This window comes from Mastigoproctus giganteus, chromosome 7, assembly GCF_048544385.1.
Source record: "Mastigoproctus giganteus isolate SK-2022 chromosome 7, ASM4854438v1, whole genome shotgun sequence".
NCBI classification, from domain to species: domain Eukaryota; kingdom Metazoa; phylum Arthropoda; class Arachnida; order Uropygi; family Thelyphonidae; genus Mastigoproctus; species Mastigoproctus giganteus.
In genome coordinates this window covers 90930760-90954742 of record NC_143581.1, presented here as the reverse complement: position 1 = coordinate 90954742, position 23983 = coordinate 90930760, and the positions used below count along the sequence as shown (strand labels likewise).

At 36.6% G+C, this 23983-nt stretch overlaps 1 protein-coding gene across 1 annotated transcript in view; it reads right to left on the bottom strand.

Annotated features, from left to right (window-relative positions):
- Nucleotides 1–23983, bottom strand: part of LOC150083067 (hexosaminidase D-like) — a 208111-nt gene that overhangs the window by 65223 nt on the left and 118905 nt on the right. Inside the window, exons 8-9 of the mRNA XM_090378382.1 lie at nucleotides 18690–18873; nucleotides 9695–9769 (exon numbers count right to left, since the gene is read on the bottom strand). Of these exons, the coding sequence (XP_090234508.1) occupies nucleotides 9695–9769; nucleotides 18690–18873 (259 nt within the window). The remainder of the gene's footprint in view (nucleotides 1–9694; nucleotides 9770–18689; nucleotides 18874–23983) is intronic.

The window sequence follows — 23983 nt, the reverse complement described above, 5'->3', positions numbered from 1 at the left end:
CTACTTGCTGATGTTCACTGAGGAAAATCAGCAAGGAGGTGTGTTTTGTATAGTTAATTAACTATTACAAAAGTGATTAATTAAGCACTCTTTTGTATATGTTTCAGAGTACTTAATTTAGCACTCTGAAAGTCAGTGTACATTATGCTGTTTTCAAATGACAGAAAGAAAATATTTTCTAGAGAAAGCTTTACAGCATGTAATTCCGCAGTGCAACTACTACATTCTGTGAAAAGTGATACAGAAACAGTGGTCTTAACAAAGGTTTTAGCAAAGTTGGGATATTTCTGTGTATGAGCAGTAATGTAACTGTTGGATATTAATGTTTGCTAGAGATTGTTTTCCTCACTGCTGTAAGTAATAGTCACAAGATGGTATAAAGATAAACCATGGAAGTTCTAGATGGATGGGACCTTGGCAAACTTTATTGAAGTGTATATATATATATTCCAGATTTCTGTTAGTTCCTTTAATCTGATACTAGCTAGCCAATTTGCTCCTGGTTTATTTGCTCCTGGTCAGTAGTAACATCTTTCTCCTGATGTCAATAATGTCAAAAAAACATTATTGACATTGCCTTAATCCTGGACTTATATAAATGGTCTTGGTGACTGCATGATCTAATGCAGTCACCAAGCATAACATACATAACATGCATAACTCATCTCCAGTGACAATACAGTCAAGGAAATCAGGATTGTCTTGATAAATCTGGATGAAGACTTTGCATGATAACACCCTTTGTTGTTTCTGCTCATCCATGAGGCTGTGGCACAAATTTTGCACAGACCTTCCTTTTCCCTCAATCTTCATGCAGAATTTGACAAATCAAATCGTTGGCTTATTTGTATCCAATTCATCACTCATCATTCTAAGGGTCAAATGACGATCTCTTGTCACGATTTCCCGAACTTTTGCAACTCTGTCCTTATTTTGAGAGACCGATGGATATCCGCTTTGGTTATCACAAACGTCCTCACATCTGTCTTAGAACATTTGTACCATTCACACACTAGCACAATTTAAAATTTCTTCACTATAAACAGTTTTTAACATTCCATATGTGTCTGTTGAAGGTCTGCCCAGTTTAAAGAAAAATCTGATATTCATTCGTTGCTCTTTGGAAAATCGTGACAAGCAACATTAATTCTATTAATGAAACTGGTTGTTATTTGCAAACTGTCAACCTACTGGACAATCTCTTTACCACAATCTGCTGGAGGACATTTGAACTACAACATACCACTTCCTTTTATTTTCAAACTCACCAAACATGACAACAACAGCACCAGTCGGGGAACTTCATTGACACACCTCGTATATTGTTAAAGAGATACTTTCTTCTGCTATCAATGATACATATACAGTTGTTGTTGTTGTTATTTTTGGCGCAAGGGCTGCTTAGACCATATTGTGCCTATCAGTGATATGAAAGTTATCAATGGTGACTGTTATGGAAACAGTCAGAGACGATCATATAGTTTTATTTGTTTAAGAAAACAGAATAACTCCAAGGGATTAGCATCATTGCCTATGATATGAGAGAGTTTTAGAGGTTCTTTTAGATTTGGAAGGAGGCTGAATGAACATTGCCGAGCATGTTTGTACAGAGTGCATTCAACAAGAATGTGCTTCATTGTTAGCTGACAGTTGCATTGAAAACACTGAGGAGGATCATTTCCTGTGAGGAGAAATAGGTGAGTAAACTGGCTATGGCCAATTCGTGCTCTGGTTAAGATGACTTCTTCCTTTCTGTTAGTACGAAAACTAGAGGTCCATAACTGTGGTTCTGATTTTATTTCCAATAGCTTATTACCCGTTTGAGCTTGCCATAGAAGTGTCCATTGTTCCTTACATGTCCTTCGTATCATAGGTCTGTAATCAACATATGGAACGCAAAAGCCTGAAGATAATGGGTTAGATGGATGTTTTGCAGCATGGTCTGCGCATTCGTTTCCTGGGATCCCAGTGTGACCTGGGATCCAGCAGAAGATGACTACTTGCTGGCGTTCCTGAATAAGAATCATCTTACTTCTTATGGTTTTTATTAAAGGATTGGTTGGTGAGGAGATGTTTTGTAGGGCTACTAGTGTACTCTGCGAGTCGGTATATATTATACTTTTTTTAATGGAGCAATGAATAATATTTTCTAGGGCAAGTTTAATGGCGAATAACTCAGCTGTATAACTGCTGCATTCAGTAGGCAGAGATACAGAGATGGTGTTAAAAGGGAAAACTGCTGCAGCACCTACTCCACTATCAGACTTTGATCCATCTGTGTATATTTTCATGAAATGCGGATAATTTTATGTGTGAGAAGTATAAAATTGTCGCACGTTAATATTTGCAAGGGAATCTTTTCCCCAGTTCAGGAAGTAATTGTCACAGGATGGATTAACCCAGGACCATGGGGGAACTGAAGTGTTTGGATCTTGGAGGACTTTTTCAAGGTGCACATTCCAGCTTTCAGATAGAGCCTGCAATCTGATGCCAGTAGGTTGGGCTGATCTGGGTTTATTTCTGTAGAACATTTTAAACTGTGGATCACTAATTATAGGCCAAATTGGATGGGTAGGCATGCTTTGAATTTTAGCGGCATAATTCAAAAGTAACACCTTTCTTCTGAGGCAGAGTGGAACTTCATGGGCTTCGGCGTAGAGACTTTGTACTGGCGATGTTCTATAAGCACCTGTAGCAATCCTGAGGGCAGAATGTTGAACAGGAGCAAGCCGTACTAGCACACTCTCCCTAGCAGAGTCATACACCGGGGCTCCATAATCAAGACGAGATCTAATTAGAGTTCTATACAGGTGAAGTAAGGTGTAACGGTCAGCACCCCATGTTGTAGAAGAAAGAACTCTGAGAATGTTCATTTTTTTCTGGCAGGTTGTCCGGAGATATTTGATATGTTCTAAAAAATTTAGTTTCCTATCAAAAATTAGACCGAGGAGGCGAATGCTACTCATAACTGAGATAGGATGATTTGTTAGGTGTAGCTCTGGGTCAGGATGCATCCCTCGTTTGTTACAAAAGTGAATGGCACTAGATTTTTGATGAGATAGTCTGTAACCATTCTGTGTCATCCATAGTTCAATATTGTTTAGTGAGATTTGTAGTTGCCTTTCAATGAAGTTCATATTCGGCGAACTGCAGGAAACAGTCAGATCATCAGCATAGAGATATGAGTTCACAGTGTTGGGAATACATTTGGTAATATAATTTATTCTCAATGCAAATAAAGTAGCACTGAGAACTGAGCCCTGTGGTACTCCTTCCTCTTGTATATAGATTTGTGAGAAGACTTCTCTATAGCGAACTTGAAAAGATCTATACTGAAGGAAGTTTTGTATGTAGCATGGCAAGTGACCTCTCAGGTCAAGGGAATGAAGATCTTTTAAGATACCAAAATGCCAGGTGGTGTCAAAGGCCTTCTCTATGTCAAGGCAGACCATGACAAGATGTTCATTTCGAATAAATGCATTCCTGATATTTGATTCAGCTTTAACCATAAGATCTAGGGATGAGCGATTTTTTCTGAAACCAAACTGGTTGTCAGAGATTAGATGTTTTGAATCCAGATACCATGTTAATCGGCGGTGTATAATTTTTTCTAATGTTTTACTCAAGCAACTGGTAAGAGAGATGGGTCTATAATTGTGAGGGATAGAATGATCTTTCCCTGGTTTGGGAATTGCCAGTACATAGGAGTGATTCCAGCGAGTGGGGTATGAATGTTCAATGAATATACGGTTGTAAAAGGTCAGCAACAAGGATAGTGATTTATTGTCTAAGTGTTGAAGCATTATGTAATATACTCCGTCTGGACCAGCAGCACTGTTCTTTGAGGAATATATAGCTTTTTGAAGTTCAATCATAGTAAGTGTCTGATTGTATGGTAGAGAAGCAGCGGTTTTGAAGTTAAGTTTTGATTTTTCGGCTGAAGCTTTGATCTTCTGAAATGACGGATCATACGAGTTCGAGGCAGACAACTGGGAGAATACTGTCCCTAGAGTATTCGCAATTTCTGCAGGAGTAGAGAGCTCCTGTCCATTCCAGTTGAATATTGGCGAGGATAATGGAGGAAATTTGCCATTTAGCTGTCTTATTTTTTTCCATATTGTTCTTACATTAGTATTTTTATTTACTGAAGTCGCAAATCGGATCCAAGAGTTTTTTTTAGCTTCCTTTCTGATGTGTCGGGCTTTGGCTCTTAGTTTCTTATAATTTATAAGGTTGTTGGTAGTAGGGTATTTGCGGAATATATTCCACGCTCGGTTTTTTTCTTTTTTGGCATTCTTACATTCATCGTTCCACCAATAATTTATGGGTCTGTAGGTGTCTGATTGTGATTGTGGGATGGCAATAGATGCAGCTGCTAGAATTTCTTTCGTGATATGATCAGTGGCTGTGTCAATTGGGAAGGATTCAATGATCTGTTTATCAAATGAAACATGAGAGGTATACTTTGCCCAATCTGCCTTGGTAAATTTCCATTTTATTTGGTTTTTTGCAGTTGAAGAGCGTGATGTTTGGATCTTACAGATTAATGGGTAGTGGTCACTGTTTAGTGGATCATCTAGAGCTGTCCACTCAATATTAGGAAAGAGGATCGGAGAGCATATTGATAGATCTATTGCAGACACTGTTCCTGTTGGGAGATGGATGTAAGTGGGTGAACCAGTATTTAGGATGGTTAAGTTTTGTCTGTCAATGAGCATTTCAATGAGTTGCCCTCGTCCATCTGCATTGGGAGAACCCCACAATGGATGGTGTCCATTGAAGTCGCCCAATAAACAGAAAGGGGTTGGCAACTGCATTATAAGATTTTCAAGTTCGTGAATAGTACACGGTTGATTGGGTGGTAGATAGATCGAAACAAGAGTCAGAGTGATGCCAATTGCTATTCGGGTAGCAACGGCTTCTATAGAGGTTTGTAAAGAAATGCGTCTGCATGGGACTCGAGAATCTATGAGTATGGCTACTCCACCACGAGCATTATTTGCAATAGGTCTGTCTTGTCTGAAAAGAGTATAGTTTTTTATCAAAGGAGATACCTGAGGAGTCAGATATGTCTCCTGTAGGCAGATGCCCACTGGTTTATGCTGCTTAATTATGTCGTATATGTCATCAATGTTGCTCCTAAAGCCTCTACAATTCCATTGGACAACGTTGTTCATTGTTTCAATTTAGATGAAGGAACTGAATCTGACTGCTTTTTGGAAGTCTGTTTGGCACGATCAATTTTAATCCTATCTCTTTTTGAGAAAACTGGTCTTTGGTCTATTTCATCCTCTGGATGGATCTCCAGAATGGTTTTAGTATCATCTTGATTGGAAATTTCATTAGTATCCATAAGGGAGGAGTCAAATGTCTGTTTTTGATTAGAATCTGCGTTATCTGCTTGGACGGATCTTACGGGATCTGCACCGGCAGAAGGTGGTATCGTGACTGGTGTATTGTTAACTCTAGTAGAAATCTGTTGCTTTGAAGGTTGAGGTACAGAACTGAGCAGGGAACGAGCCCATTCTGAGATAGAGGTATTTGGAGGTATTGATGTATCAGTCTGCACTGACACTGAATGAAACTTTTTAGCGGCTTCAGCATACGTGCGTCTAGGTGTGATTAGTTGTATTTGCTTTCTTGCTTCTGGGAATGAAACTTTCTTTTCTATTTTATATTTCTGGATTTTTTTCTCATATTTCCATTGTTCACAATTTTTAGAAAAGGCTGGATGGTTACCTTTACAATTGGGGCAGAGTGGAGCCTGGGCTTTACAGTCAGCCTGGGAATGATCTTTTGAACCACAGTTAGGACATACGGGGTCTCCTCGACAGACTGTTTGTGAGTGTCCGAATTTCTGACACTTGTAACATCTTATTGGGTTCAGGATATATGGGCGAATGCGACAATGCAAATACCCTGCTTTTACGGATGAAGGTAAATTAGGTGAGCTGAATGTCAAAATTATGCTACGAGTTGGAAGGAGTTCGCCATCTTTTTTCATCATAATTCGTTTTGCCTGTGTGACTTTCTGATCCTGCAGTTCCTGAACAATTTCTTCTTCTGATACATTCATTAGGTCCCATTCAGAAATAACACCTTTGGATGAATTAAGTGTGGCATGTGGGGACACCTTAACTGGAACTCCACCAAATGAGGTGAGTCTGAGTAGAGACTCAGAGTGTTTTGAGTTGGTGGTCTCAACAAGCAGGTCGCCAGATTTCAGTCGTCGTACCATTTTAGGGGAGCCAGCTACGCTCTCAAGACATTTTTGAATGAGGAATGGTGATAAACTACCCAAGGATTGGTTAGTTAGCGAATGCAGAATCAGAAAACTTGGGTTTTCCATTCGGGGAGCATCTGTCCTCAGTCTCTTTGGATTGGATAAGTCATTATCGGATATGTGCAAATCCAATGTATTTGGATTTGCAGTCCTAATCGGTGGAAAATTGTCACAGTCCATGTTTTGCTCCTTTTGGCCCTGGGGGTTGGTTTTACCACCCAGATTTCCGGCCCCGCCACGGGGAGGCAGGAGCAGTGCCACAAGGTGACCAAGCGGCTAGGTTAGTTAGTTAGTACTATTAGAAATAAAAAACAGAAAGGTAACTTTCCTTTCTGGGCCTTTGCCTACTTCTTCTAGTGCAAAAGAGCTACACTAATTAATAAATAAAGAAAACGGTTGTTGAAACAAAATATAATCTATCACTTGAAGGCTCTTTAGAGATAATGCTTTGAGATACGCAAAGGAATCGCTTGGTCACGGAACGCTTGGCACCCGGGGCCACATATACAGTAAAATCTCGTTAATACAAACTCAGTTTATACAAATTACTCGTTTATATGAAGTACATACCACTACCCTGCGAAAGGATATGCGTTTCTATGTAAATATATTCGTTTATTACAAAATTCGGTTAATATGTATTACAAAGTTGATTTTTACACCATGAGAAATAAATATTGTTATTTTGTATGTTTAATACAAACCTTAGCACAGCTGTCCGATTACTGCCTCTGGCCACCTGGTTCCCTGCTTCTCGAAGGATGGCACTGACTTGTTAGAAATTATTTTTGTGTAAACAAAATCAGTTTATAGTAGCTACAACACAAGTGCATTCTGATAAACATCATGTTAAATTAACAAAAGAATAAAAACAGTTTTCTAAGTTGTTTACATACACTCCCGCACTCTCCATGAGATTAAGGTCAGTTGCAATTGTTACACCAGTTCAAAGACTCTTTTGCTACAGTGTACAGTAATCTATTTTTTGTGCCATTTTACCTGAGCTGATGTCTTTTTTGGAACTTGTCTTTAAATTAATTTAAAGTTTGTTTATATTAAATCTCATCTAGTAGTGTTGTGGTTACAAAATGTAAACTGACAGAATTGAGCCTGGAAATTAAACTGAAAATTATACAAGAGGCTGATTGGATTGAACTTAGCAAAAACAGACATTGTAAGTGATACAACATCCCTTTACCTACTTCATCTACAATACTGAAAAACCAAAAATAAAACTTGAAGAATTGTGTGACTCTGGAGCAGCGATAAAAAAACAGGAGATGAATTCCTGGTTCAAAATATGAGGAGCTTAAGTGGTACCAACAAATGCGTACATCTAATTTACCAATATTAGGTCCAACTTTGCAAGAAAAGGCAAATTATCTGGCTCAGCAACATGGAATTAACAACTTCAAATGCAGCAGTGGCTGGCTCCAAAGATTTACAGACAAGAATAACTTGGTTTTGCGGCAAGTCTGGATTAGTCGACAAGGAAAAGACTACAGACTGGTTTTGTTCTGTATGGTCCATTCTTGAAAAATGAGGCAAAGGATATTTTTAATCTTGATGAGAGAGGTTTATTTTATAATTTGCTGCCAAACAAAACATTTGCTGTTCGAGAAGAGTGTTGTCATTTGGAAAATTAAGTAAACAAATACTCACTATTCTGTTATGCTGCATTTCAAATGGCAATACAAAACTATGCCCACTGGTGATTGGTAAGTTTCCAAGCAAAGATTTTTAAAGAAGTTAACCAACTTCCCTGTGATTATGTGGCCAATAGAAGTGGCTTACAGTCAAAATTTTTCAGTCTTGATTATCCAAAAGTGGATAGAAGAATAGCTTCAGAAAAAAAAGGAACATTTTGATGATTCTAGATCGTTGTACGTGCTGTCAAGCACATTCTGCCAAGACACTTAAGCTGACAAAGATATGACTTTGTTTTTAACCTCCCATTACCATCCGTAGCTGAGTGGTCAGGAGCACACACACTTTGAGTTGACCAGGGATCAAGCCCCCTGACTGCTAAATATGGTCAATCTGCCAACCCGCACTGGACCAGCAAGGCAGATTATGGTCCATTTTACTCAACATGAATTGCTGAGGAGGCTTCCATCCTGCAATGGTTGATAATGGCTCCAGTTTACTTTTCTTTTTTTTTACTAACAGTTTTTTGCAGCTACTGGATCAAGGCATTATTTATAACCACAAGGGAGCATATAGAGCCTGCCTGATAAGGTACTTGATCCTCAACACAGGAGGGAGGGAACAATTTACAGCTAAATTGAATGTCTTGGATGCCATCCATAATCCTGTTATTTTGCTTGGGACAGTATTGCATCAACTGCTTCAGAAAGGGTGAATTTGGAGAGAATATCGTCGAAAAACATGGTCCAGCAGACAAATGTGATAGCAACATTGAGGATGTGAAGAATGTGATAGCAACATTGAGAATTTGAAGGAGCTATGGATTTTGTTGGCGAATTTGAAGAGTTTGTGACGGTACATGTAGTATCTACCACAGCAATGCAACACCAGAAGAGCTGCTAAGCACCAAGCAAAACGATGATGTTTTTGTTACCAGCGACAGGAAAGTGAAGCACACACTACCATCTAAAAAAGATGCCCAAAATGCATTGAGCATAATAGAGAATGCATTGGCCTGCAGTAACGTTGATAAAGAAACTACTGCATTTTATAATGCCAGTGCTGTAGTTAAAAATGCATATAAGACAAAACTATGCAAACAACATTGGATTCTTTAAATTAGATTAATTTATCAAAAATAAATAAAAAAATAAATTAATAAAATAAAATAATAAAAACAAATGCCTTGTCTAACAATACAGTAGGATTAACACACTTTTTAAAGATTTTATTTTATTTGTAAGATAAACTAAGAGAAAAGAAATTAACAGAAATGAAAAATGGATTGTATGTCTCCTTTTATATTAAGATTAATTCTTTTACTGTGATACTAAAATACTGTATATACTGTACAATATTTTCATTTCTGTTAATTGCTTTTCTCTTAGTTTATCTTACAAATAAAATAAAAACTTTAAAAAGTTTGTTAATTCTACTGTATTGTTAGACAAGGCATTTGTTTTTATTATTTTTATTTTAATTATTTTTTTATTTATTTTTTATATTATTATTATTTATTACTATCCTTAGATATATAGTATATGCCAAAAAAAATAATAATAAATAATAATAAAGGTAGAATTTTGATACTTTTGGGAGACCTCGTTATTATAAAAAAACGTGAAAATTTAGGTCCCTTGAACTTGTATTAACGAGATCTACTGTATGTCTAATTTGACAAATTAGATATTTCCTCTAAAAATATATCATTCAAAATTAGAAATACAAAAGTGGAATGAAAATCAAACATACAGGCCTACGTACGGTGCTCAAGCCGAAATTCATCCGTTGGAAGATAATGCCACACCATAGGTTCCACCAAATGTCCAATTCCTGAAACTGTTTTGCAAAAATTTATTAAAAATATTTTAATAGCCAATGAGCATGAGCCTGAGAGAATAATATTTAATATATAAGAATGCATACTTTATATACACACATACTTTTACTTCTGTTAATATTTATAGGTTTACTTCTATTAATACTTAAACACATCCCAACTCTGTTCTCAACGGAATCACTATAAATCAAGTTACTCATTCCAGCATTGTGTTGCTGTCTAGAAATACCTGCAACTTAAAAAAAAAAAAAAAAAAAAAAAAAAAAAAACACTTGAACAGTTCAAATTCTTTCACTTGCTAGTGAAAGCTGGATAGATTATTGATAGCCATATCCAAGTTAAATGAATATCAAATCTAAACCTCACCACTTTTGAATTATAAAACCACATTCCATATCTTTTCAGAAAAAGCATGTCCACCAAGGATATAGTGAGGCATTGAAGTTAATAACAAATGTAACTATTTAAGTCCTATACAATGGTGATTATATATTAAAGATGGATAAAAATCCATAAATTTTATAAATAGTTAATTACATTAGTAAAAGTAAAGTGCAGCCATTATCAACCCACTGCAGGGTGGAAGCCTCCTCAACAATTCATCTGAGGGAAAATGGACCATGATCTGCCACACTGGTCCAGTGCAGGTTGGCAGATCGACAGTATTCAGCAGTCAGGGGCTTGAACCACGGTCTACTCAAAGAGCGTGTGCTACTGCGCTCCCGCTCCTGCCCACTCGGCTACGGAGGCCGTTGTTAATTACATTACTTCACATTAAAAAATGAATACCTAAAAGTTCATCAATCATAAGGCAAAAATTTTGTGCAGTGAATTTTAAATTATGCTACTTGCTTCTAAAACAAAGTTAATGTCAAATGGATGTTAACGTTAATGTTAAAATCAAACAAATAAGAGGAATAAGACTATTCCATCCATGTAGCCTTGTAGCATGTCACAGATAGGTTTTTAATACCAGATAGGTGGGTAAATAGACAGATAGACACCTTTCATTTCCACAGTCATGTTTTGATACAACACACTTAAATGGTCATAAAATTGGGCCTTTTTTCTTTTCAACTTTAAATTAAAGAATAAAATTAGCTTGAAATCTGTGTCACTTCAGAAAAAAAATTATTTCTGACTGTGATATTTTTAGTATAATATAAGAGATTTTCTTCGAATTTTTTCCTCCACCTACTTTGTGGTCAAAAACCACCAGTTTTGAAACGCATTCAATTATAGTATTGGTAGTATTCAATGAATGTGATGCAAAAAAAAAAAAAAAAAAAAAAAACATTTCACACATCCATTCCCTCTAAACGTTTGTCCAGCTGCTCCTTAAATTTATTTAAGCTATCAACTTCTATGACAGATGGAAGTTTGTTCCAGCAATCAACTACCCGCTGGCTAAAGGCAAATTTCTGCACATCTATTCTATAACTGTCTTTCCTCAATTTGAATTTATGTCCCCTCAATTTCATAATCTGAGCAAGAGGAACAATCCCATCAGAATTGAGACTACTCGTCAACCCATTCAAGGTCTTATACACTTCAATCAGATCACCTTACAGGTGCCTGGTCTCCACAAGCTGCAATTTTCAGAACTTAAGCCTTTCTTGGTAAGATCACCCTTTCATTCCCCTTCCCAGTCTTGTTGCCATTCTCTGTACATATTTAAGCAACTCAACGTCCTTCCTAAAATGAGGCCTCCAGACCTGTATGTAGTACTCAAGGCGTGGCCTGACCATTGCCTTATACAAAGGGATAATTACCTCCTTTTTCCTACTAGAAAAATTCCTGTATATCATTGACAATAGCTCACGACCTGCTCTGGCAGCCTGTCTGCATTGCCCAGAAAACTTTATATCTGACTGCACAATTACTCGCAGATCTTTTTCATTTTCTACCACTTAAGTACAGTACCACACAGTTGGTACGTTTTCCTGGGATTACTTCTACCCATATGCAGTACTTTGCATTTGTCAATGTTAAACTTCAGTTGCCACTTCTCAGCTCATCTGCCCAAATTTTCTAGATCCTGTTGCACACTGCCATTACTGTCATTAAAAACCCTGCCAGCCTTGGTATCATCTGCAAACTTCAACATTAAGCTTGATATACCTTCATCAATATCATTGATAAATACACAAAACAACAGTGGGCCCAACACCAAACCCTGGGGGAATCCACTAATAACATTAGTCCACGAAGAGCAGCATCCATTGATTACCACCCTTTGTCTTCTCCCACTCAACCACCCTTTTAACCTTTGTAGCAACTTACCCTTAATATCATTCTGCTCCAATATGTACAGAAGTCTTCCATGCACAACAGTGTTAAAAGATTTACTGAAATCCAAGTATATGATATCAAAATTAATTTTTGAATCCAGTTCCTTTATAACCACATCATGGTATCCAATCAAATTTGTCAGTGAAGACTTTCCCTTAACAACTCCATGCTGTATCTGAATTATTACTGCAGTCTTGCCTAGATGATCCTGCAGTGTATCTTTAACCAATGACTCCATTATATTCCTCGGAACAGAAGTTAAACTAACTGGTCTGTAATTATTCATGTCACCCTTCTCTAAAAATTGTGAACAGTGAAAATACAAGAAAAAAAATCCAGAAACACAAGATAGAAAAGAAACTTATTTCCAGAAGCAAGAAAGCAATTACAACTACAGATGCCTAGATGTATATATGCTAAAATCTCTAAAAAATTTAATTCAGTATCAGTCCAGACTGATACATCAATTCCACCAAGCATCTCTGTTTTTGAATGGGTTCAATCTTTGCTCTCTTCTGTATCTCAATCCTGAAAGCAACAGATTTCAAATAGAGCAAACAACACACCAGTCACAATACCACCTACTGCCCATGCAACTTCTGTAAGACCTATCCAAGCATAGAACTCAGATACCATTATAAAACAGTCATTTGACTCTTTCCTTATGGATACCAATGAAATTTCCAGTCAAAAAAGAAATCAGAACCATTCTGGAGATCTATCCAGAGGATGAAATAGTCACAAGACCTATTTTTCCAAAAAGAGAAAATGAAAACTGACTGCCTCAAGCAGACTTTCAAAAAGTAGACAGACTCAGCTTCTTCATCTAAATCAAAATAATGAACAATGTCATCCAATGGAATTGCAGAGACCTACACAGCAATATTGATAACATCCACAAGATAATTAAGCATCATAATCCAGTTGGCATCTGCTTACAGGAGACATATTTAACACCTTGGATATCTCTTTCAATAAAAATATTACTCTTCCAAAAAGACAAACCTGTTACAAATAATGCTCATGGAGGGGTGGTCATTCTCATAGATTCATAAGTCCCTTGCAGACACATTCCTTTCTATTGAAGCTGTTGCTATATATATAATAATTGGTAGTACTCTGACACTTCTTTCAATCTACCTGCTACTCAATCATCCTTATACCATTCATGAACTTGAGGATCTTATTCGGTAGTTGCCAACCCCTTTCTGTTTATTGGGCGACTTCAATAGATTCCATTGTGGGGTTCTTGCAATGCAGACGGACAAGGACAAATCACTGAAATGCTCATTGGCAGACAAAATCTAACCATACTAAATACTGGTTCACCAGCTTACATTTATCTGCCAAGAGGAACACAAAATCTCTGCATTAGATCTCTCTATATACTCTCCGATACTCTTTCCTAGTATTGAGTGGACAGCTCTTAACAAGCTGGCTATCATCACTCTTCTCTTTCTTGGTGATTCCCTTCTACTTCTGACTCTTGTTTTTCTCTCTCTCTCTCTCTCTCTCTCTCTCTCTGACTCTTGTTTTTCTCTCTCTCTCTCTCTCTCTCTCTCTCTCTCTCTCTCTCTCTCTTTGACTCTTGTTTCTCTCTCTCTCTCTCTCTCTCTCTCTCTCTCTCTCTCTCTCTCTCTCTCTCTCTGACTCTTGTTTATCTCTCTCTCTCTCTCTCTCTCTCTCTCTCTCTCTCTCTCTCGTTTGTTTCTTTCTCACTCTCTCTGACTCTTGTTTGTTTCTTTCCAACTCTCTCTCTCAGAACTCAGGCTTACTCGCACCATATTGCTACTGCTAATAATAATAAATTTTAAAAAATAATAATAATAAATAATAACAATAATAAAAAATAAATAAAGGTTCTTCCTTCCCTCAAAGAAGAAAGGAAGAACCTGTACACCCTCACCCACCCGATGTATATGGATAACGTCAAGCTCTATGTGGGAACCGAGAAGCAACTCCAGCAACTACTCCGGGTCACTGAACAATTCAGCAATGATATTAGAATGGAATTTGGTCTAGACAAATGCAAGACCCACGAATTGCACCAGGGAAAATTGGTCAACTGAAACTACCAGCAGCAGACAGGTAAAGAGATCAAAGCCATGGCAGAGGGAGAGGCCTACAAATACTTGGGGATGAGGCAGGCTCAGCCGTTACAGCACAAGGAATTAAGGCCTGCCTGACCAAAAAATACCATCAGAGACTCAGAAGCCTGCTGAAAGCAAAGCTGAATGGAGGGAACACAGTTAAAGCCTAAAAACCTATGCAGTCCCAGTGCTAACAATCCTTCAGGGGTCATAGATTGGACTAACACCGAGCTGGAGGATATCATGAGAAAGACAAGGACATTGATGACCAAGAGCCACCAACACCACCCGAAGTCAGCCGTGGAGAGACTGACAACTGCCCAAGAAGGAGGAGGAAAGGGCCCGATAGACCTCAGCAAACAACAGAAAACAGCAATTGCTAACCTGAAGGACTAATTCTAGAAACACACAGTAGCAGCACTCCATGAGACTGTAAGGAAGACAGTCAAGTGGTACACCCCACTCAACCTAAGCAAGGAGTCCCCCTCCAAACCAGGAGGCATAAACGAAGCTAGAAAGATGGGCAAAGAAGACACTCCATGGCAGACACTACAATGATCTCTGTCAAGATCACATAGATAAAATTGCTTCCAATGCATGGCTCATGAGCAGGACACTCTTCCCCGAGACTGAAGGATTCATGCTTGCCATCCAAGACCAGGTAATCAACACCAGAAACTATAGAAAATACATTGCCAAGGAGCCCAGAGTGTCCGATGAGACATGTCAACGATGCCAACTGGCCTCAGAAACGATCCAACATCTCACCGTGGGATGCAAGGTGATCATCCAGACTGAGTACACTCAAACATGACCAGGTAGCCAGGATAATACATCAGAAGCTAGCAAGGAAATACCAGTTGGTCAAAGAAAGTGAACCGTAATACAAGTACAACCCCAGGTAGTACTCAGACAAGACTTTCCCTTAACAAACCCATGCTGTGTCTGAATTATTACTGAAGTAATAATTCTTTACCTTAGCCAGATTATTAAATGAAAGAATTACAGAATCATGCTGGAGTGAGAATATCATCTTTCTTCATCATTATTTTCCTTACATGTAATTAACTGATCTTTTAGACCACAAAGAAGTTCTTCATATGAAATAGATAACAGGTCCAAATCTGTATTAATAATCTTTTAAGTATGTATTCAGGATATTATGCGAGGAGTTTCAACTGATAATCCTGTAAAAGTCTTTGTTTTTAACAAACTCTGATTTATCACACTGTGAAGTTTGTATCAATAAAACATCACCTAATTATAATCATCTGATCACTTTTCGTGACCTGACCACAACGTCTATAGTTTTCTGTAGTAAGAAAACAGATAACTTCTTGACAGATTGTGTTGTTAATGAGTGTATCACCAAAAAATAAAAAGGTATGGCAAACTGAGAGGAGCTAAATGTCATCATTTTAGTTTGAGACATATTCGACTGTGTCATTCATCAGCTGCTATGCTGGTGTCAACTTGCTCCAAAATTGTATGGTTAGTCTGGTTGTCCATGTAAAATTCCTTTTAGTCCTGGGCAAAAAAGACATATTTATAGCAAAAAAATATTTAAGGAAAAATCACTTGACCTCAAGGTTCACTCAGCACCTGGGTCAGGTAATCTTGTGAGCCTGGAACCAAACCTCTATTCCTATGAGCCTTTTAAGTGTTTTTTTAAAACTGAAGTAAAAGTAAAGAACAGATATTTCAGAAACCCCCCCCCCCACAGGGTATATGTCACGAGAACGCTGACATTTTTATTATGTGGATCCACAAAAGTGAAAGACAAAGAAGAACAGATATTTCAGACCCCCCCCCCCACAGGGTATATGTCGTGAGAATGCTGACATTTTCATTATGTGGATCCACAAAAGTGAAAGACAAGATAGTGAAGTAACATGTTATAAATACTGAAATAAACTTGGGGAATTCCACCACTTGGGATCACAAGTGGTGGAATTCCCAAGTTCATTTCTTTTAAAGAAAACTTAGCTCTGCAAACCATAAAAAGAACTCCCTGAAAATAAATTTTTAACACAGGATGAGGGATTTTTTTTTTTTTTTTTAAATCAGATATGCCCTAGTGTTTCATTCTGACTGATTTCTCTTGATTAAAATAGCTTTGACAGAAAGCAAAGAGCAGAGCCCTTGGGTTTGTTTGATGACCTCTAATCAATAAAAATAAATTACAATTTAAATTCTTATGATTCTATAAAATATTACATTGAAGACTAAATGCACAAGGCATAATATCTTACAGGTTGAAATTAACTATATAATATCGGTGTAAATACACCATAGTTTACCCATAAATTTAACTACATAAATAGTGTAACGGCATCATCTGATTTTATCTCATATTGTGGCTACCTTCAACAACGGGATAGCAGTATTGCACTACTTCGAATAAATAATGCTTCTCTAGTAGAGGAGGCTACTGTTATTTATTCTCAGTAGGCACCACCACCCAGACAAGTTTCGGAGCTTGTTGGCTCACTCATCAGTGGGCAGGCAGGTACCCTGATAATGCAGACATGCCATCACGGTGCAAAGTTAATTCCACAATATAAGAGATGCCAAATGGTGAAGATAATGATAATATGTTGTGATGGCAGGTCTGCATTATCACGGTATCTGGGTTTCCAGTTGAAACTCAGATAAAATCATATTCAGTACATGCTTCTATACCTATGAGACAGTGGCCTACGCTAAAATTTTGTTTTAACCATAAGTAGTAGTGACATGTGATGCAAGAAAACAAGTGTATGAGCTTATGCATCAGCCAAAAAAAAAAAAAAAAAAAAAAACCACACCATTCCCTCCAAATGCTTGTCCAGTTCATCCTTAAATTTATTCAATCTATCAACTTCTACAATGACAGATGGAAGTTTGTTCCAGCAATTAACCACCCGCTGGCTAAAGGCAAATTTCCACACATCTATTCTACATCTGTCCTTTCTTAATTTGAATTTATGCCCCCTTAGGTTCATAATCTGAACAGGTGGAAAGATCCCATCAGAATTCAGCGTGCTCAACCCATTCAAGGCCTTATACACCTCAATCAGATCACCGCGCAGGTGCCTAGTCTCCAGCCACTGCAATTTGCAGAACTTAAGCCTCTCTTGGTAAGAGGATCCCCTCATTGCCCTCACCAATCTTGTTGCCCTTCTCTGTACATGCTCAAGTAAATCTACATCCTTCCTAAAATGAGGCCTCCAGACCTGTACGCAGTACTCAAGGCGTGGCCTGACCATTGCCTTATACAGAGGGACAATCACCTCCTTTTCCCTGCTAGTAAAATTCCTATATATCATTGGCAAAGCCCCATGACCTGCCCTGGCACCTGTCTGCATTGCTCAGAAAACTTCATATCTGACTGCACAATTACTTCTAGGTCTTTTTCATTTTCTACCACCTTAACTGTAGTACCACACAGTTGGTACATTTCTCTGGGGTTACTTCTACGCATATGCAGTACTTTGCATTTGTCAAGGTTAAACTTCAGTTACCACTTCTTAGCCCATCTGCCCAAATTATCTACATCCTGTTGCAGTAGCACACTGCCATTACTGTCATTAACAACCCTGCCAACCTTTGTATCATCTGCAAACTTCGACATTAAGCCTGATATACCTTCATCAATATCACTGATAAATATACAAAACAACAGTGGACCCAACACTGAACCCTGTGGAACTCCACTAATAACATTAGTCCACGAAGAGCAGCACCCATTGATTACCACCCTCTGTCTTCTCCCACTTAACCATCCTTACCAACTTATCCTTACTTAATCAACTTACCCTTAATACCATTCTGCTCCAATCTGTACAATAGTCTTCTATGTGCAACAGTGTAAAAAGCTTTCGTGAAATCCAAATATATGATATCAAAATTATTTTTTGCATCCAGTTCCTTTGTAACCACATCATAATATCCTATCAAATTTGTCAGACAAGACTTTCCCTTAACAAACCCATGCTGTACCTGAATTATTGCTGCAATCTTGTCTAGATGATCCTGCAATGCATCTTTAACCAGTGACTCCATTATTTTACCGAGAACAGAAGTTAAACTAACTGGTCTGTAATTACTCGTGTCCCTTTTGATCCCCCCTTTGTGAATTGGGGATACATTTGCACATCTCCAGTCCGTGGGAATCTCCCCCAAGTCCAAGGATGCTCTCATAATTATGGCTAAGGGTTTGCTTAGTTGCTTTGCCACCTCCTTTAATATAACTGGATAGATCCCATCCGCCCCAGGTGCTTTTCTTATGTTTAACTTCAACAATTTCTCCTCCACTTTGCTCTCAGTAACGTGTCCTCCACTCCACAAATGAAATTCCTACACATGTCAGTGATTGAAATACTAAGAATGAAATAGTTAAAAGCATTATGTTACCTAACAGCTAAAAAATTGTGTTGAACAAAAACTTCACTTTTAAGTAATGGCAAGTTTTCAACATTCTGGAAGGCAAAAAAGAAATGAAAGATTGGAGTAAGAATTATTCTTCTGAATAAATATAACCATATATCAAGCTTACCTTTTATTAATTCACCATCCATAAGCCTCAGCATATCATCCCATATTATTAGAGTTATATCAGGATGTTGTTGCCGTAGGGTACAGGCTACAGAACAAACATGATGTAGAAAAAGATTTTCCTTACTCCAACCTTTCTCTTTCAATTTTTGTTTACAGCGATTACACTCACCAAGGTGCCATACCTAAATAAAAATTTTGAGAAGATAAAAGTCTGCATTGAATTTTATGATAACATTTTGAGAGAAATCAGAGAGTTCAACTACTTATTATTCATTAGGTATACATCATGCAAAAACTAAAGTTAGCAATCGAGAGATGGTAGGTAGTGAAACAGTGGGTTATATTGATACTTAAATAAAAATAAAATAAAACAGAAATTAATAACAATAGCTTATATATCATATTTTGTAGCATATATAATTACAAGGAGACCTCATTAATAACACAACTATACTACCTGATCATTTACATAATGTTGCTGTTGTGTAGAATTTAATGACACAAAGGCTGCTATTGCCATATTGTGTCTTTCCTATTTACATAATTGAGACCATAGATTATTTAAAAAGACCAGTGAGGGCATTAAAACAGGCTGTTGTACTGTCTCTAATATTTTAAACAAGGAGTCTTATGGAGGTGTTATTTGCTTAGAAGTAGTGATTTCTGTAGCAATTCATGATTTCAAAAGTTTGTTGATTTAGAAAATCTTAATATTCAAGAGTCTATCTCAAGTATTAAGACAATAGTAGCATGTTTATAGCAGTTAAAATTCTACTGCCTGCAAAATGCATGGTAAAACAAGGTAGTCCTCAATCCCATTAATTTACTTAATAGACCATATAGTTTTTGCTAAGTAACATAAAACTAGAGTTTTAAAAAAGATACTTATGCAAATAAAATCCTGGGAAAACAGGATTAAAATTTCTGCAGATCACAGTTCACATTAAAATAAATAACATACACACTACTGTGTTATCAACTGTTTTTAATTAAAAAGTATGATCCAATAAATCTGACATCTGGGGTGACATCAACATTTTAAACTGGCAGTTTTATGTTAAAAAGAGTTCACTTGTATGAAACAGGCCATAAATTTAGCCTTACAAATATAACTTCTTCCTTTCATTAAATAAAACTGCAGAGCCAACCTGGGGAAGAAGAAGAAAAAAAAAAAAAAAAAAAAAGAAAGAAAAAGTTATAGCTATTTAGTGTCTTGACATAATAATAACTAAAACAATGAAATTTGCTTCTGAATGGTTATAAACAGTCACTAGTCATCGTGGATTAATGTTATTAGTGGAGCCACCCAGGTTTCAGTGCTAGGTTCCTTACTTTTTTCAGTATCTATTAACAATATTGCTGAGGGCACATCAAGTTTAATGTCCAAGTTTTCTGATGATACAAAGGTTGACAGGGTAGCTAATCACAAGGTATGCTACTGCAACAAGATCGAGAGAAATTAGGCAGATGGGCAGATAAGTGGCAATTGAAGTTTAATGCATTTGGCTAGCAGTAATTTCAGAATAGCACATCATTTCAATGGTACCAAATTCATATTAACAGAGTACAAAAAAGACTGAGGGATAATTGTACAGAGCAACTTGAAATTCACTGCCCAGTGCAAACAGGCTGCCATAACAGCTCACAGAGTTGTTCTGTCAATAATACATATATAGGAATTTTGACAGCAGGGATAAAGAGGTAGTTATAAAAGGCAATGGTTAGGCCATTTCTAAAGGTCTGTAAACCTCATTTTAGGAAGGGAACAGATCTATTTGAAAGGGTGCAGAGAAGAGCAATAAGATTAGTCAGGGTCACAAAAAGATACATTTAACAAAAAAGAATTGGAGTCTATAAATTGCAGTCTCTGGAAACTACATCTGCTTGGTAACCTATATGAAGTGTAAAAGGATTAAGCAAACTAAACATCTTTTTTGGATGAGTCACACAAGTTGGAAAATTTAAACTGATAAAGGATGGTTGCAGAATAGAAGTGCAGAAATTTGTGTTCAGAAAAAAAAATAGTAACTTACTGTTGAAAACAATTTCCACTTAGTGTTGTGGAAGTGAGTAAACTGAATAAATTTAAAGAAGGTTCGAACAAATTCTGGAAAGAATAGGCAAAAAGAAGTGTGGTGTGTTTTTTTTCCCCTGCCTAGTGTTGTATAAACTTTTCTTCCTTGCATTATGTTATCAAAACTAATGTTGATTTATCAAATTGATTATATTACTTTCATATATATATAGGTTAATTGAACAAATTGCTTCGATTTGGGTCAATTTAATCTATTTTCTGGTATTTATTTATTATCTATATAGGTATTTAGGTGTGTACGGAACAGGAAAAACCATTTAGCATGTGTAGTCTAACTTCTTCCTGGGGGTCTGTACATGTAATGGTAATATAATAAATGAAGTTAATATTATATATATTTCAAACAAATATTAAATAAACATCAAATCAATGTCAAATAACATTCTTTTACCTGGTCATCTACCCGCTACTTCATCTGGGGCTTTGAGCGGATCGATAGCCAGACTAAAGGAATGTCTCATACCTACCCGTTTCTGTTATCCCTTTATTAGTTTTGCCTTTATCACTATCACTATAAAGGCAAAACTGATAAAGGGATAACAGAAACGGGTAGGTATGAGACATTCCTTTAGTCTGGCTATCGATCCGCTCAAAGCCCCAGATGAAGTAGCGGGTAGATGACCAGGTAAAAGAATGTTATTTGACATTGATTTGATGTTTATTTAATATTTGTTTGAAATATATATAATATTAACTTCATTTATTATTATTATTACATGTACAGACCCCCAGGAAGAAGTTAGACTACACATGCTAACTGGTTTTTCCTGTTCCCTATACATCTAATAAATAAATACCAGAAAATAGATTAAATCGACCAAATCGAAGCAATTTGTTCAATTAACCTGTAATATATCAAGCACGTATAATGTCCAATTGCCACATGACAATAGCATTAACGTAGCAAGACATAAAGAAGAAATAATCACATAAGCTTTAATAATAAAAAACACAATGTGTGTGTGTGTGTGTGTGTGTGTGTGTGTGTGTGTGTGTGTGTGTGTGTGTGGTTTGTAACAAGTATAGAGTCTGAAAAGATAGAAAAGAGAAGTACATAGAGTGCCTGAACTAAAAGAGGTTTAAAGGAAATTAGAAAAAAGGAAGTAAAGTAGTAGTGAAAAAGTGAAAGAATTTTAAAAACCTAGTGCAATAATGAAATGGGACTATGGAAGAAAACAATATACAAAAAATTACAAATTACCAAATAAACAGTAAGAAGATATCACTGTATTCGGATATGGGAGGGCAACTTTAGGAAAGAAGGTCAATCCTATGTGTATTTAGGCCTTTATACAATCTTTCCTATAATACAATTTTTTTTTTTTTTTTTTTTTTTGTGTCCAGTTTCGACGATAAAGGTCATTCCTATTTGCATATTTGCATTCCCTATATTAAACCTTCTTTCTTAAAATTGCCCTCCCATATCTGAATACAGTTATATCTATTATTTATTTGGTAATTTGTAATTTTTCATACATTGTTTTCTTCCATAGTCCCATTTCATTATTGCACTAGGTTTTTAAAATTCTTTCACTTTTTTTCACTACTACTTTACTTCCTTTTTCTACTTTCCTTTAAACTTCTTTTAGTTCAGGCACTCTGTGTACTTTTCTTTTCCATCTTTTTAGACTATTCTTATGTTACAAATGTCACATTTTTATATACTTTTGCTTCTTTTACTGCTGCCCTGCACGTTTTGGAGCATTTGACATATGATCCCTTTCATAAAATTTCCCTATTTTTCTCTCAACTGCTTTGTTGCTTCTAGACAATATAATATTACTACTATATATATATTTTTATTTTTTTTATTTTTCCCATATTTGTACAAGAATAAAAGAAATTTACCTCAATATGATATGTAGAACACTTCCTAATGACACTCTCCAGCAAATAAACGAAAATAAAATTAATGCAATTAATACAATAATAAAATTAATTAAAAAAACAATTAAATTAAAACAAGTTCGATGCAAATTTTGAAAAAAGACTTCCCTTACTTTGAAGGAATGGAAGACTTCTTTCAAAATTTGCAATGAACTTGTTTTAATTTTTCTTAATTAATTTAATTAATAATTTGTTTAATTAAATTAATAATGTGTTTTTAATTAATTTTATTTTCATTTATTTTTTTATTTATTTAGTTTTTTTATGAAAACTCTAAACACGAGAGGTATTAAAACCTATACTACTTAGTATACCGTGCTTAGGTTGTAGGTTGAGAAGACAAAAGAAGATATTTGTTGACATTAGACTTGAACTTCTGTAGACTAATTTCCAGGAAATGTGTACGAAGGATGGTTGTTCCAGAAAATGGCAGTTGAATGAATAAATGAGAAAGATGAAAAGTTGGTTCTGTAAGTTTGAAGTTGGACAGTAAATGGATATTGGCAGGTGACAGCACGTGTTCGGACTGTTTTGAAAGAGAGAGCAGGAATTATAGAAGCCAATTCAGAAGAATGGTGCCCATGGAAGTATCTGTAGAAAAGGCATGCAGCAGAAACAGTATGTCTATGAAACAGCAAGTGGAGAGACTCTGTAAGAGAGGAGTCATTAAGTAACCTAACTTCCCTCTCCTGAATGGAATCTAGAAGCCAGAGAGAGGTTTTGGGGGCACCGCCCAGATGTGGGAACAATATTCCATGGTAGGGCAGATTTGCGATTTATACAGAGTGAGCAACTGTTTAGAAGAAAAGTAATGCCGAGAGTGAAAAAGAAAACCAAGTTTTTTTAGATGTAGAGGAAGCAATATTTGTAATGTGCTTGTGCCAAAAGAGATTAGAAGTCAGGGTAATCCCCAAAAGAGAGATATCATTTTGCCTAGAAATCAGAGTGTCACCAAAGATAAGCATAGGAGCAGAAGAATCCTTTTTGCGAGATATAAGACAAGACTGACTTTTAGAAGGACTGAAATCAACTAAGTTGTCTTTGCCCCACTGGATAATTACCTGGAGATTGGAATTTAAGGAATTGGTAGCGGATATTCGAGAAGTTGAAGCTGATTGAACAGGGCAAGGTTTCTCAAAATGGAATGTGGAATTCAATGTGCTATCATCGGCAAAACTATGGATAGGATTTCCTTGAGGGGAAACCAGCATTAGTGGAGAAGTTAGAAGACAGAGAGCCATCTAAAATCACCCTCAGTGAGCGATCAGAGAGAAAACTGGATAACCAATTACTAAAAACAGTTGGAAAAC